Source organism: Prenolepis imparis, unplaced genomic scaffold, assembly GCF_030444845.1.
Source record: "Prenolepis imparis isolate NDT839.2.m4 unplaced genomic scaffold, iyPreImpa1.0 SCAF_13, whole genome shotgun sequence".
NCBI lineage: Eukaryota > Metazoa > Arthropoda > Insecta > Hymenoptera > Formicidae > Prenolepis > Prenolepis imparis.
The window spans coordinates 5,354,121-5,371,431 of NW_028141171.1; the positions used below are offsets into that span (position 1 = coordinate 5,354,121).

A 17,311-nucleotide genomic window follows, 5' to 3' on the forward strand; every position below is an offset into this window, starting at 1 on the left:
GCTGTGTAAGTGCCAAAAAGTCGCTATAAGTACGAATAAAAGAGCAGGAAGAAGAAAATACCCGGGGAAGCATCGGGTACCAGCGATAAACAGATTATAATTAAAACAAATTTATATAAATTAATATTACATAATTTATATAATTATATATATAATTTATATAAATGTATTATTCCAATTTTTATTAAAATGAAGTTTAAAATAAGTTAATCTTTTAAAAATAAATTTGAAATAAGATTTAAAAAAAAATAAATATGGATATTTAAAGTAAAATTTATAGAAAAATAGAATACATTATATTAAACTTTATTATAATTAGATAATTAATAATAACAAATTTTATTCTGTAATACATGTATATAATTTTAATATTGTTTGTACAATTTATAATTATTTAACTTACCTTTTAAAAATTAAATTTTATTATATTTCATATAAATTTTTAGATCTAAAAAAATAATTAAAAAGTTTAATAATTTTTATCGCGTAATTTTATTAAATATATTTTACGATACGAATAAAAGTTTAATTGCGTATTATTGACTTTTTCAAATATTAATTATTTTAAAAACTATTTTGTATACATATAATTTGTGTTTTTTATGTTATAGATTAATGCTTTGAACTATATTAAGCTCCTAATATATAAAGCTGCGTTGTTATCGCATCGTATCGGTGAGTGTATTTCCTACATACATATATAAAATTATCTGTATGTAAATTGCCAAAAATTAACTAGAGCGCAATTCAGAAAAAAGAGTTGAGAAATATGTTAACTTTATATTAAAAATTTTAAGAAATTATGTTAATTTTTTCATTAAAACAATGAATTACATAATTTTCTTTAAAAAACTAAAAAATTATATGCCAAACAAATAAAAGTATTAAAAATTCTCGTTTTCTTGATTCATATACATTTATATATTCATGAACATAAAAATTTTCTGGCAATTATTTCTGTGTTATATATTAAAATATACAAATACAGGGGCTGCGCAAAATAAAAGGAATAAAAAACGGTATAAGAAAGAGAATAGAGAACAGAAAACAGGAACAGGAAATAGGGAACAGTTTAATATAAAACATATAAAATGTAATTTAGTAACAGTAGCAGAATACAGAAATATCATCACTTCACCTTAGCACTATTCCTCTGTTCTTCTATTTTGCGTTACTAAATTATATTCCATATGTTTTATATTGAATTGTTCTCCATTCCCTATATATATTCCTGTTTGCTGTTCTTTATTCTCTGTTCCTTATTTCTTTTATTGTAAACGCAGCCCCTTATGCTGCTCACAAGATTGAGAAATAAATACAATTTATCAAAAAGAAATGCTTATGTCACGAATTAATTCCTACATATATTAAAGAGATATATGTATATATTATTCCTATATATATTAAAGATGCCAGAATTCAAAATATATTAAGTAACTTTAACCTTGAATTCTAAATTAAAATAATTGCCAATTAATGTTAACGCAGATTTATTTAAACGCGAAGGACGCTATAATTATTTGGCACACGCACCACCGGAAATCCGAAACTGTCTGCAAAACAGATTGAATAAATTATCGCTCACCTTGACCATCTGGAGGATCTCCGCGCACTTGATCCTGACGTTCTGGAAGGGACAGTTGACGCTGAGCCTGAGTATCACCGGCAGATGCAACGTCACCAGGCTCAGATACTTGTTGGCCTGCGCCTGCCTGGGCCCGTCCAGGGCATTACCGAGATTCAGCATCCTGCCGACGTCACCGGGCGTCACTTCCGGGCTTTCGAGCACCCGGCCGCTCTTCGCGGACACGTCCTCATCCTGGGAGAGCGGCCTCTTGATCTGACCGGCGCTAAACTTCCTCTCGTCGTTCTTGCGCAGATAGTCCTGCTGCTGCGCCCGGCCACGCGGATCCTCCGGGTTATCTTCGTAAACCGCCGCCGTCTCGCGGCTCTCCAGATTCATGTCCTGGCAGTAAGACGACTCGTTCTCATTCTCGAAGCCGTCGAGCGTGTTGAAGACGACCCCGTCGCTGCGCGCCGCCTCGCTCTCGTTGAAGGACACGTCGTCGTCGGTGCCGGCGTCATAGTATCGGCGCTGCTCGTGCGTCAGCTGATCGCCGCCGGCGGCGATTTTAGCTCGGCGATTCCGGCAGTCGAACGACGCGAGGCCGCTGAGATTGTCATCAAACTTGGGACTCTTGCCGTACACCCGGGTGTCCGCATCGAGCTCGTCATCCTCCAGCTGCTTCTGCTTGGCGCCCTTCACCTTGGTGTAATTGCTCTTCGTCCTGCCAGGACAATAGTCGTCGCTCGTCGACCTGTCGCTCGACGACGAGCCCGGATGATACTTTCGCTCGCTCTCGCAATTGGAGCCGAAACGCGGGCATCTGCCCTCGTTGTTTAAGCCCTTGCTACCCTCATCTGAGGACGTTGAATGGCCGGACCTGCTGCTCTCGACGCCGTCGCCGTATCGCTCGCGAAACCGCCTCTCGTTCAGAAGACGTCCGTCCACGCAATCGAACGAGGATTCCGGATTGTTCTCCTCGAGGAATGGCGCAGGGTTATCGTTCACGCTTTGCGGGAAAAAGCCCTCCGTCCGGAACGTGTCCTGCAGCAGCTGGTGCTGGTGCACGCTCCTCGGCGATGACCTTGTCGGCGACCGCTCGACACTCATGTCGTATCTTTAATCAAATACGAAGTTTCGAATTAAAAAAAAGCTGTTCGATTGACAGACGTGCGTGTGTGTTTCTAGCTTATGAATCTTTTAAAGTGGCGCCATTTAATCATTTATAAAATAATTTTAAAACGGATTAAATAAAATACATAAAAATGATAAAATTGAAACAAGTTAAATTGTTTGTTTTTCCACAAAACTGCTATTGTTCAAATTTTGTCAGGAGACATTTTTATTCGCGATTTTATCACTGAAATTATTTTTAATTCCTAAATACATACCCTAATCTATCATGATAAATGTTTTCTCGAAATTAAATAATAATTAAAATAGTCCACGAGAAATTTTAGGAAGAAACGAAGACAAGAGTTATGTGAATTTTATTAAAAAAAAAAAGACAGAGATATAGCAGATCTCTTTCTCCGCAATAGTCCTTGTAGTTATGCTTAAACGAGTATAATTTCTCCTGCGTGTTTATTACTAATCTCTATAACGTGCACATTTTAATGAACCGCTCGTGATTATTTAAGTACCGCGTTCACGTCGGGGTTTTACGTGTTTGCGTGACCGAATGCTGATATTAAATCCAGAACCAATAATTTGCCGAGAGTGCACGGAACGAAATGTTTGCACCGATTAAACATGTCCGCTCGATCAAAATTATGATACGCGAAGTCGAATTATTTTAGGAAATATTTATTACACACGATGTATATATAGATTATTTGTTATTTGATAAATCGTTAATTGATCAATCGTTAATTAATGGTATTGATAAATAATTGCTACTGGTAAACAAAGTTGTTCAACAAATCGTATAATTTTAACGCATCCTATAGCGACACGCCCGTATTTATTCTACAAGACAGAAAATAGAATGGCCACGAATTTATTACAGTACATCCAATTAAACCTAAATACAAATGTATGAAGGCATGCGATGGCGAACATGTATAGTTCTAAAATTTAACGGGATTGTAATCAAAATACCGTAATCTCTAACATTATATATTGGTCCATTTAACCATAAAAAACAACGAGGATATACAAATTTTTTAAAAAACAGCGACAGATTGAAACGAGCAGAAATTAATCAAATCTGTTATTTTCTTTTGCATCGAATTAATATAATTTTACACAAAGTAATGGATGTTGTTGTTTTATTCGTTGGTTTTTTTTTTCTTTTTGTTACATGCATCTTTATTATAGTAATATGAGTAATAAATATGGATTAAATAAAGAAAGAGTTTTTAAACAATATGTAACGTAGATCAAAAATATAAGCATCCCTCGGTTTTATTTATTAAAAAAATTGTAATAAAATCGGATACATCACATTTTACAATCAATTTCGTATAATTCTCTATTAGAAAAAAAAGTGATATTTTTTGGTATACAAAAAAAAGATTAATTACTATAGTTTTAGGTATCTCTATATTATATCTGAAATTTAATTACTATGCCAAAATTTTACGGTAAACTAATATTTTTAAGCTATAATTTAATAGAAAATTTCCCGTTAAATTATAAAGTTAAAAATATTAGTCATTGTAAAAAAGCTAAAATTTAAACATAATTGAAAAATTTAAGCATAACTAAATTTCAGGTATAATATAGAAACACCTAAAATTTAACTATAGCGCTAATATTTTGTTCCGTGTAATAAAATATACAAAAAAATATCTTCTTTTTCTCTTCTAATAGAGAATTATATCAAATTGATGGAAAAATATAATATATTCGATTTTATTACATTATATTATTTTTACTGATTTTTTTAATCATTAAAAATAAGAGATATTTATATTTTTGCCGATTTTTTTATCATTTAAAATGAAGAATACTTATATTTCTGATTCGTAAAATTTAACTATGATAGCTATGATATTTTTTTTCCGTGTAACGAATATTTCTATTGCATCTGAAATTTAGTTACTATGCATAAATTTTAGCTACGATAAACTAATATTGTTAAGCTATAATTTAATAGAGAATTTCCCGTTAAATTATAAAGTTAAAAATATTAGTCACCGTAGCTAAAATTTAAACATGATAACTAAATTTCAGGTGTAATATAGAGACATCTAAAAAATATATTTAATTAATTTTCTGTGTAATGAAATAAACAAAAAATATCTTCTTTTTCTCTTCTAATAGAGAATTATATCAAATTGATGGAAAAATATAATATATCTGATTTTATTACACATTTTACTGATTTTTTTTAATTACTAAAAATGGAAGATACTTATTTTTTTTTACCATTAAAAATGAAGGATACTTATATTTCTGATTCATAAAATTTAACTATGGTAGCGCTAATATTTTTTTCCGTGTAATGAAATATACAAAAAAATATTCTTTTTCTTTTCTAATAGAGAATTATATAAAAAATTGATGGAAAAATATAATATATCCAATTTTATTACATTATATTATTTTTACTGATTTTTTTAATCATTAAAAATAAGAGATATTTATATTTTTGCCGATTTTTTTACCATTAAAAATGAAGGATACTTATATTTCTGATTCGTAAAATTTAGTTATGGTATAGTAAATATTTTTTTTCCGTGTAACGAGTATATTTCTAGATAGTTGTGACACACTTACCTTCCGTCTTGACCGGAGAACTTGGCGGTCGCGCTCTTGGTGTCCTCGATGTCGCCGGCGTCCTCCCAGCGATTCGAACCGCCGACGCTGCCCAGCCATCCCTCGACGGTGGTCCTGGCCGCGGCCAGGGCAATGTTCCTGGCCGCCTCGTCCCTGGCGCAGAGCGGCGCCAGGAACCTACTGACGAGCTCGACCTCGTCGCCCTTGGTGGAGGCGTTGCTGCCCGATGAGCTGTTTGGCTCCCGGTACATATCCCGCGCACGTTGTTTTCCTACCTTCCGATCCTTCCAGGATCCTTCTTGCCTCGAAGCAATCGCGCCAAGTGTCGAGGCGCCCGCGCGCTCGGCTCGATTCCCAGGATAAACAGCGCGCGCGATGGAACGATGGGATATCTATATTTTTCTTCCTTCCGATTCGCCGTTTTCCCCTCTTTTGCGAGAGGGGCTGGGGGAGGCACGATACTCTTGTCTATTTTGCGAGCTCGTCGGACGATCCTCCCTCGAAAACCCGATGCAAGCTGGAGCTGCAAGAGGAAATAACGCTCCGCTGTGTCATCAAAGCCTCTGTTTTATTAATCTAGTAGATCGCGCAAAATCGACTAGTTTTTCTCTTTCTTTCAAAAAATAATAATAATAATAATAATAAATAGAACGCAACGAGAAAAGTCGTCGACCATGAAACGCGCTATTCTTATATCTGCTCCGTCTCTTCTTTAATCTAACGGAAGGAATCTCAAATTTCTTTACTTCTGCGATTTTACGCAAGAAGAGATATAGTTAAGTCGTTCTCTTTACAATCTCGTCTAAATTTTCGACGCCGATATTAAAATCGCCTTTTTCAATCGCATGACGAACGAGAAGATCGTTTCAAGATCGTCTCTCTCTCTGCCGATCCGATCGATCGATCGATCTATTGATTGCTCGCCGCCGCGCGATTAAACGGCACTCCTTCGTTTTCCAAGGCTCCTTCGTCTCCTCCTCCTCCTCTAACCGGGCGTGACAAGAAAGGGATCGAAGGGAAGAAAAAAAAAAGAGAGTCGATCCCGGTACTATCCTCGCGCAATTACGCTCGTTTCGTCGCGTTTCGCCGTGAGAGAATCGACCATAAAACTCGTTTCTCTCGGAGAGGATTTTACCGAGACCGCTGCACCTCGGGATACGTTTCAGGGCGATAGAAAGTAGGCAAAGAGGCGTCGGCCGTCGAGGCGATCTATCGAGATTCGAGTTCGAGACGGAGGAGGGAAAGGGAATGGGAAACGCGATTCTCTGACGAACCTTCCCGCGAAGAGGAAACGATCGACCGGGAAAACGTTTTAACCCGATCGGATCCAATCGATTCGCGCCTTTCTTCTCTTTTTCCGCCTCCTACTTTTCTCTTACGTTTGTCTTTCTCTTTCTCTCTCTCTCTCTTTCCTATTTTTCTCTCATATCTATCGCGGTTTTTCCATCACACGCGGTTTGCCCCCTCTTTCTTCTTTCTCTTTCTCTCTATTTTTTTCGTATTTTTTTTTTTTTTTTTTCGTTTCAATACTGCTACGCAATCACCAACCGAATCACATTTTTCTTTATATCGTCACCGCACGCGTTTTCCATCGAATCTTTCGAACGAATTGCGCACAGTCTACTCTTGCCTTTCTTCCACGTTGGGATTAATCTGTGGAAAGCACAGATGACATGGGAAGATAGCAGGGATAAATTACCAATAAGATAAACAAATTTTTATTTAATTTTCTCTGTAGAAGAATTTTAAAAAATCCTCTATACTAGACAAAATTAAGGATAAATTACCAAATAAAAAAAAATCCTCCATAGAATCAAAATAATTTTTCTTCGACAGATTCTTTTCTTTTCTCCGCGAAATGGACGTGAATAAAACTCCGATAAAAATACTGTGCCGCATTAAAGCGAAATGATCGACATCGATCGGAGACAAGAAGGAAATGAAATTGCGCGCGGCAAAAAGACAGATTATGACGGGGGCAAAAGCGCGCATTTCGCCGAGTGATTTCAATTCGTATTGAACTTCAATTTACCGTCGGCCCTAACGTGCCTCGATCGATTTTTATATACTTGGCTCTTATATGCCAGACGGATCTAATACGTTAGCGACGTAAGAGGGCCACCACCTCCTAATGGGGAAACACTTTTCAAAACGGTAATAACCGGCGAATTATCGACCGTGCATTATGCAAAGACAATCGAGATAGTCCGTAATTCTTGAAGGAGAACCTTGAGGAAATCAGCATCTCGCCGTACAATCGAACCTGCAATCTAATGCTCAATCAATGCTATCTTGAAATGGATTAAATGGATTAATTTTTCGACATCGATTTAACTTACAATTACTGTCGAGTAACGCAATAAAAAAAATTAAGTATGATATATATATATATATATATATATATATGTACACGTGATGCGTCGTCATGTGTTTGAAAACGTGTGATAAAAATAAACATTTTATATCACCGCATAAAGATTTATAATCCTGCTTCGCTGGCATTGCTGACTAATGTCCAATAACTCAGGAGTGGATCAGCTGAGTTAACAGATTACGAGAGTTAACAATATACATGTATATTGGATGTCCGGATCCTACATATCGGGTGCGAATAATCTTTCATGATACTGGCTCAAAATAGTACTCTTAATTAATTGCTACGTTTCATCAAGATAGAGGGATTAATCAATATCATAGTTGAGGACTACAATTTGATTGATCGATTGTCGTGAAAGTCTGGGTCAAGGTTCTCCGAGGTCAAGAAATAAGAAAGGTCACGTCACAGTGGCAATTTATCGAGGGATCACGAAAGAATGAAATATCGAAAGGAATAAAGAAACAAACATGCGCTCTCGTGTAGAAGAGAAAATCAATAACGACGGTCAGTTATACTGATACAGCGATGTATAATGTTGGTGAAAAGTATAAAAAAAAGAGAGAAACACTCCCTAATGTATAAATGATAAAAGTATAAACACGCAAAGAGGTAAAAAATACACTGAAAGAATTTTCTCTTAGAATTTATCCTGAAAATTATAGTAATCGTGGGACAATACGGTATGAAAAGAATTTTATGAGAATTTCTCTGATTAATATTTATCACAATAAAAATAATAATATCCAGTACAATAAAATATAAAATATGTTTGATTAATTTTACTATGCAGTTTAGTATATGTTTTATATTTTATTGTGATAGATATTATTATTTTTATTGTGATAAATATTAATCAGAGAAATTCTCATAAAACTCATTCCATACCACACTGTAAAAAAATTTAGTAAATTTACACAAATAATAGGTGTAAAAATTACATGATTAGTCTTGTAAATATAAGAAATCATGTAATTTTACAGAAATTATGTAATTCCACAAAATTATGTAGACTTGTCTTTTATTATGTAAATATATCTTCTTTTATATGGAAACTTACGAAATAATATAATATTTTAAAGATTTTATGTAATTATCTAAATTTTGTAATATTACTCAATACAACAGTAATATTCTATATATCGTGTTTAATAATAATGTTTAATAATATATTGTGTTTAATAATATATTTAATAATACAATTATAAAAAATATTTTTACATTTTACGTTTTATAATTTTACATACATATTGTAAATTTATTTTTGCAATCAGCTTAATTACAAATGAAGAAATTAATTTTACTTGTATATACTGCAAATTTACAAACGCGTGGAAATTTACAACTATTATGTGGCTCTTAAAATTACCCACCATAATAGTTGTAATTTTACATAAAATTTGCATATTGTCCCACGATTACTATGATTTTCAGGGTAAATTTTATAAAAAAAATTCTATCTGTGTAGAAATAGAAATTCTTTCTCTCTCTCCCGATCCTGAAATTCAGGATGCACTCGCGCACTCGATTGCGTAAACGCGCGCATTCGCGCATTTATTATTTCATACGCGCATTTTCTTATTGCGTAAGTCGTGGAAAAGGCCTCGGACGAGTTGCAAGTTACGCTCTCAACGAATGATGTTTCAAGAGGAATTTCTGCGAAGGGAAAACGGACTGCTATTTCTGTCCCTCTGAAACTTTGACTCGAAATTCACTCTCGCTTCGTTCACAGTCGTGAATTTACCGGAGCCGGTAATCGACTCATCGAGTTTATTATCGAATCAATGTAAATAGATTAACGATGCGTTTACGGTTATCGGGCTGCGATTATAATACGTGTACGATAAGCTGAACGATGTTTTTCAAATCCTCACCATTCGAGACACGCGTATGTTACGTATGCGATTTTTGTAAACCCGCCGTTATGGAATGATTAATGATGTTTCGACGGTGTTACGACACATATAGGTCAAAGTATACGTAACCCATATGTAACACATTCGAGTACACATATACACATTTGTGTTTTGATATTGACGCTGCTATTTTTACCAGGACGGTTGATTATTACCCTTTACCGTAAAACTAAACGAATCAAATTTTTACAAAAAAAATATACTACGAGAAACCATGTTTATAACCGGTAATGTATGAAAATACATGCATCATCATGTATACATACAGTCGTGCGTTTCCTGTTTCTGTTCTGAACGAATTTACATTTACATGACATCGTTTAAAAGACATAAAAGGATATGAGATTCTTTTATTAAAAAAAAAGATTGAAATTTCTCCTTATTTAATTCAGAAAATAAAGAAGGATGGTAATCGAAATAATCTAATCGTTTAAAAGACGTAAAAAATATGAAATATTTTTATTAAAAAAAAGAGATTGAAATTTCTCCTTATTTAGGTCAGAGAATGAAGAAGGATGGGAATCGAAATAATCTAAAGTTGCTATACTAATCTTTTTTTTTTTAAAAAAAGCTTGATTCCATTTTTAATCTATTTAATTGCATATAAAAACCACACGTGAGTCTAGAAAACTAAATGTTATTATGATGTATATAATATATTTAAATGAACGATGTTTAATTTATATTCGCCCGTTTCGCTTCTATATAATCACGAAAATAATCGAGCATAATTAGAATCAGTTCAGATATTCAGGCTCTTAATCATAATATTCGCGCAAATTATAATTCTCTCGCACGGCATAAGAAAAAATACGGAGAACGCGCGAGATAAAGTTTCCCTCGAGAGAATTTTTGCAAAAATGTAAAGAGGTTAAAAATAACAAAATCTCCTTATAAACAATAATTCGCGCGTTGTTAAGGAAAAAAAAAAAGCATATCAAACCAGTTTATAACGATAATCGCAGTGGTATAATAACAGTATTCCATTCCTCCTTGCGCGCGACGTAAAGTAAGAAAATGATTGCAATAATCATTGTGTTTATCCGAGCAATAGTAGTCCGTTCTTGGAAATTAACAGGAAACTGCGAGATGACTGGAAGAGTGTTTAACGCGTGACGTCACAGCAGTAACAGCACAGACATGATTTCATTTAAAAACTTATATACAATCATTTTAACGTATATATTTAACTCGAGAACATCTACGATTTGTCGTCCTGACAATGTCACTTTAATAAAGAACTCGCAGATAAAAGTTGATTCGCCAGAGATCTCGACGAGATATACATATTTATTATATATTATTATTATTAATTATATTATTATTTATTATAAATTGTATAATAAAGAAATCTCGATGAGATTTGTATTATTATATTATTATTTCAGTTATCATATTCTTATTCATGTATATTATATTATTATACGATCGCGTGAGACTTAAATATTCAGCTTGTTCGGAAATAATCCCTCTCTTTCTCTCTCCTCTCCTCGAGTTTGGTCGACGTATCTCGCGATCTCGCTGTACCTCCTCATTGCAGTTCTTCATCTTCTTCTGGCTCCGTTCCCCGGGCGTCCGAGCGCGCGCGATATATATCTCCGTGACGATCTAAATATTTATAACGCCCAGAAGCCTTAACCCCACCATTCCGCGGAGTATGAATTATTAATGCCGCCGTGCTACCGCATGCTCGCGCCGCCGTGCATTCGCGATATGCCGTACACACTTTGTCTTTCGAGATATAAGGATGGTCAGGGCACGTCTCGGGGAACGTGCGAGGCGATAAAGCGGTCGCGCGAGCGACCGACTCGATTCACTTGGCCGAATTAAACGAAACGGAACCAGAAGCGGATTAACGCCGCCCGCCCGCGGAATAATATATCTCGTCGTAATTTCGCGCGCGGAATTTATTCCGCGTCGCCAAAGAGCATGTTTTACTGCTGGATCGATGACCGAGGAGGAGAGAGAGATGCACACACTGTCGTAAGATCACATCTCCTCTCTTTGGTAACGACTGCTTATTTACGAGCCCGACGACGCCGACGTCACAGAAGGATTAACTTGAGAGAGATGGTGAATTTGCGCGTTCCTTCCTCGCCATAAGCTTCACGAGATTACTATAGATTGAGGATTTCCCACGTCCTTCTCTGTCATTTATGAATTTTGCGAGATCTATATATGAGATATATATATATATATTCTTACCCCTATTAAGCTGGCCCCACCACCAACGCCAAATAAAGTCGCACCTATCAATTAATTTAGTGCTAATTATGTGCTAATTTGTTGCCGTAGTCCGGATTTTGTCGCTCAAACCGTTTAGCAGGAATTAACGTTTAAAGTGACATTAAGCTATCCCCCCCCCCATAATGATAAAAATATATAGAATGCTCCGCGCCGTGTCAAGTAAAAGTAACTCTAAAAATGTGTTGATCCTTTGTTTTTGGTATCAAAATAATCTACAGACAGTGTACTAACCAAATAAATGCAAAACTGAATTTGTTGCTCGATTTTAACTATCAAAACGCGACGCTTTATCGCCACGAAACACATACGTCGCGCGGAAATATATCATAAAATTGATTAAAAAATTAGTTGCTCGGCTGTTTTTGGTATTAAAATTATCTACAGACAATGTATTAACTAAATAAATGAGAAATTTAATTTGTTGCTCTATTTAAACTAATTAAAAACGAGACTTTGTCGCCGCGGAACATATACGTCGCGCGAAATTATATCATTAAATTGATAAAATAATTTGTTGCTCGGCAGTTTTGGGTATAAATATAATCTACAGATAATATACTAACTAAATAAATAAGAAATTAAATTTGTTGCTCGATTTAAATTAATTAAATCGGCGTTGGTGGTGGGGCCAGCTTAATAGGGGTTATATTCTTGGATCCCTCCCCCAAAAAACTTATCTATTCTTCTCATACAAAGCACGCTTTCCTATTTCGCAGCTAATTTTTTCGTTTTCTTATTTTTTATTATTATTAATTATATTATTTATTAATTATATTATTATTAATTAGATTAATTATTATATTAATATAATTAATAATATTTATATAATTAATAATATAGTTTCATATGATTAAAATATATTATTATAAATTATTATACTATATTATTAATTTATTAAAGTTATTATTTAATATATTAATATACTAAAAATTAATTTTCGAAACATTATACACACACACAGACACACAAAATCTAAATCTGACATTGAAAATATACTACTGCATAGTAATCGCGATTACCTCACCGCGTCCTTCACTGAAAGAAATGCAAATTCAGCATCAATGGCTTAATAAAAAATGATTCACGCTACAACAAAAACGGCACCATCAGGATTATTTTCGCGGAGCAGAAACACTAGCGTGTTTGTCGCCTGGCACCAACATGCACAACACTAAGAACGCAAAGGAAGAGGTAGTGCCTGATACGATAGCGTGTCATCTGCAATCCATGCAAAATCGTATATTCTATTTTTTTTACACGCGTTTTTTCGACAAAATAACATTCTTTTATCTCTCCGAAGCGACGAAGATATCTTTATCCGAACACTTTTGTGCGCAGGAGATACCTAATAGATGCCTATCGCGGTGAAGTGTCAAACTGATCGCGCTTACGCACGCGCCCATCAGTCCGAAATTCACTGGTAGATAACCCGAGGCCATGACTCGACGTCGACGTCGTCGTCGGAGGACGAGAGATCGATCGATACGACGATGATAACACGACAAAAAGTTCGTCCGATGTCGCTCAGTGGTTAGCGCGCGAATTGCAAAAGCGCCGCTTTTACGGTTCTGTGACACGCGAGAGAGAGAGAGAGAGAGAGAGAGAGAGAGAACGCCGATAACATTCGACGACTCGGAAGAATAAGCGAAAAAGCCCTTGCTCGCTTCGCAAAAGCCCCGAGCTTTTTTCCACCATCGCGCCAAACGCGCGCAGGATCTGGTAATTTTATGGTCGCCCGATTTTGCTCACAAGCGCGGAGGAGATGCTATCCGAAAGATCCCAGTGAGGAGCTTTTTTAGCTAGAAAATTGTGTCGCCGCAAATTTGAAAGGTCGGTTCGCCCTTGGACGGAAATTTTGTCGGAAATTTTTTAAATTCCAATTTACAAAATATCTTGACGATCAGTTTTAAACTAAAAAAAAAAAAATATCCGTCGCGAGATATAGAGTTCGGTTAAATTTATATCAAATTTATATAGTACGATTTCAATCACTTAATTTAATTCGTAGCAAATGCTTTATACTTTCAATCGCTTGAAATTGGACAAAAAACGCGCGTTTCAAATTGAATAATTTGATTCATCGAAAAAAATCGACGATATAAATTTATTTTTAAAAAAACCTGCTATCAAGATTGCGATGAGAGTTTACGAATTCAACGGGTTAAACAGAAGTGATCCGCACTATACAAACGTTCCGTGTGATTCGTCGTAGGCGTGAAATCCACGAACATCATCCGCGGAACGTTTGCGGATGCACGTCCGAGAGGCAATGACTCATCTTCATGAATGCAACATTGATTCTCCGATCCGAAACACGAGCGGCATAATAAGTTGGCGATGAATATATTATAAATTATACGAAAGCTCAAAGGCGGTATATCGCTATAAAAAAAATTCATCAATTATAATATCGCTTTTTATCATCAAAGTCATTCAGAATATCATCGTACGCAATTTTTTTTCCTCGGCTAATAATTCTTTCGTCGACCGTCGAAATTAATTTGTACATTTTTTTTTAGAGTAATAACTTTTTAACGATTAAAAATATTATTCGAGCGTGTTGTAAGAATTTTTTTTCCGTAATTTGGACAGATATATTTTTATATATAATATTTTATTTATCTTATATTTTTATATTGCGTCATATATGTATATATCATATCAATTTTTTATCATATAAAATTGTATTAGAAAAACCGGTTTACCGCCTAAATTTAATGCCTGTTGAAAAACAGCTTTTCATCGATCTTCCCAATTTCATTATACGAGCATCATTCTAATCGTCATTAATCATTCCGTGAGAGTACACGGGTTCCAAGGCGTTGACCGATCTGTACGTATCCTAAATGCAACGTTGATTCTGTTATGCTGGTCGAACGTTGGCGGAATAACAAGTGAGAGATGGATAATAGCATTACGCGCGGCGAGGAGAGACGAGGCGGAAACGAGGCTAGCACGACTTTAGGAGGCCGAGATAGACGCGTAGCGTAGCGGGAGGCGGAATACGATCCTGATTGCCAAGGAGAAATCTTGCAGCGTGATCTCCGAGCGAGGCATAATGCGTCTTCGTCGAGGCGAGCGCGAAAAGAGAACGCGGTATTAAATTATAGATACGGCCCACTGGGCCGTGACGGCGATCGACGCTTTGGAGAAAAATTTCGGATACGTCAACGTTATGGAAAAAAATCGCAAATCAGCAAAACTTCTAAGAGAACTTAATTCGTATAATTTTTTTTTAATTTAAAACAATTTTTTTCTTAAATTTTATAATAACTTTTATTTTGACTTTATGCTTCTTGCAAATTCTTCTAGAAATTATATACTATGTATAAAAACTATTATAGAAATTATATATAGAAACTATATATAGAAAATATAAAAATAAGTCTGTCCAAATTATGTAAAAAAAAATCAATTATTATACCACATAAATAATATCAATACTTTTGATCATCAAAAAGCCATTATTCTAAAAAAAGTATAGAAATTCATTTCGACAATCGATGAAAGAATTATTAATTAAGAAGAATAAAAATATTATACGTGCGACTTTGAAAATGACGATAATGAAAAGCGATATTATAATTGATGAATTTTTTTAGTCATCAATTTTTTTATAAGTGCATCGAGCTAAATCAATTGTCAAAATTAAAATATTTTGATTTAAGGAAATATAAATGAAAAACTTTAGTTACATCGTAGCGCGAGGTGCTGATTTGAAATCAACGCGGCTGCTTTGATTCGCGAAGAAAAGACGCGAACGTTCGTCGAAACCTTCGAAGAGCGTCTTGCTTGCATCATCGGTTAGAAAGAGCGTTGGTGTTATTATCGGTGGCACTCCACGTATAGAGTAGCCTTACATATGAATACAGTAACGTGAAACCGTAGGCGAAGTATAGATTAAAGATTAAAAAACAAACAAGGTCCCTTCCACAGCCGGTGCCTTCACGGCTACTGAACACGGAAAACTCGATTCGCGATTATCATAGAGCGACGCAGCCGGTCTTTCAAAGCAGCGAATCCAGGTCGATATTTAATGACTCGTCTTGGAAAAAAGATGGAAAAAGGAGAAATGCCCGATAGGAGAAAATCTACAGAATTACATTCGTTCGGCAAAAATTGAGTTGCATACATATATATATTCGCGACTCGATTTCTTATAAAATCAAACTGAAATTAGAATAAAAATATATTCAATTAATATTTAATTTGAAATATAATAAATAAAAAAATCTCTGAGACTTTTCAATATGCATTTGTATTATTCTCTGTATACACATATCATGAAAAAATAATTTTCTTAATTAATATATCTATATATATTTATTATGCGATATGTTGAAATTATTATTGTTTTTTAATCCGAAATCCAACATGAATATTCAAACGTTTCACGTTTCGAGTGAAACACGAGCTCGTCAGCATTGGCCTTAAAGTCGTAACTTCATCAACGTACGTAATTTCATCGTGCAATACGTTATATTATATAATAATAATAAATCTTATTAAGACCACGACGTTTGCGAAACGTAATTCATTTACGTCATTGATGTAACAGAAAATAGAAAATAGATGTGTGTGCGATATGCATATACGATAGACGTGGATTGAGACTTATTCACGAGCGATGCAACACGCCACGTTTAGGCAGACAAGATACATAATCCTTGCATCCTAAAGTCGCGCTATGATTAATCGGCTAATTGACTTTTCATGAATTTTAATGAAACACAGCCGGACGAACACACTCGAGGTAATGGTTTGTGTCCATCCCGTTAACTATGATTGTGTGCGAAGTGAACGTACACGTTATTATTCGCATTAAATATCCACTATATGTGTAGAACGTTTTTTTCGTCCATTTTCTCTCGAATAAAGATTCTTCGATATATTTTTATAGTGCAAAACTTTCACTAGAAAATCTGAGGAAATCGAGCAATTTCATATTAAATGTTTTTTAAAGTCGATTTAAAATTTCACGAAGAAATTCTAGAAAGTTTGTTTATGTAAAATCTAATTAAAAATAATATTTCATCATACATTCAAACTAAATAGGTCTTCACACGCACACACACACACATTTTTGCCGAAATAAAATTAAAAAGCTATTGCTGTTTTAAGTTCGACGAATATTTATATTTTCAGTTCAAAACTTCTGATATTCACAACATTGAGAGAAAATACGCGACGCCCAGGGCACCTCGTACATGAAATGACTACGCGGTAAACTCGCGTACGAATGTGAGTCAGCATTTTAATCAGGCATAAATGATTTGCTCGTTTTCGAAATATATATACGCTTCTAATAAATAGAAAATGTAAATGTATGATATATGATTTAAACAATGTTTTATTACGATTATGATTAATTTATTATATTAATGATTTATTACGATTATATTATATTACGATAAATCTTATTCTTTAATTACATGTTGAATTTAATGTAGGAGAATATTTATTCGCCAAGATTAATTTAAATTGCAA

The 17,311-nt window shown here is 34.7% G+C and overlaps 1 protein-coding gene across 2 annotated transcripts in view; it reads right to left on the reverse strand.

Moving 5' to 3' along the window:
* The window catches only part of Sesn (Sestrin), a 211,286-nt gene that overhangs the window by 178,422 nt on the left and 15,553 nt on the right, over positions 1-17,311 (reverse strand). For both annotated transcript variants that reach the window (XM_083053222.1, XM_083053223.1), the window contains exons 2-3: positions 5,288-5,810; positions 1,586-2,681 (exon numbers count right to left, since the gene is read on the reverse strand). In XM_083053222.1, coding sequence (XP_082909348.1) covers positions 1,586-2,681; positions 5,288-5,538 — 1,347 coding nt within the window. In that variant the 5' untranslated portion in view covers positions 5,539-5,810. The remainder of the gene's footprint in view (positions 1-1,585; positions 2,682-5,287; positions 5,811-17,311) is intronic.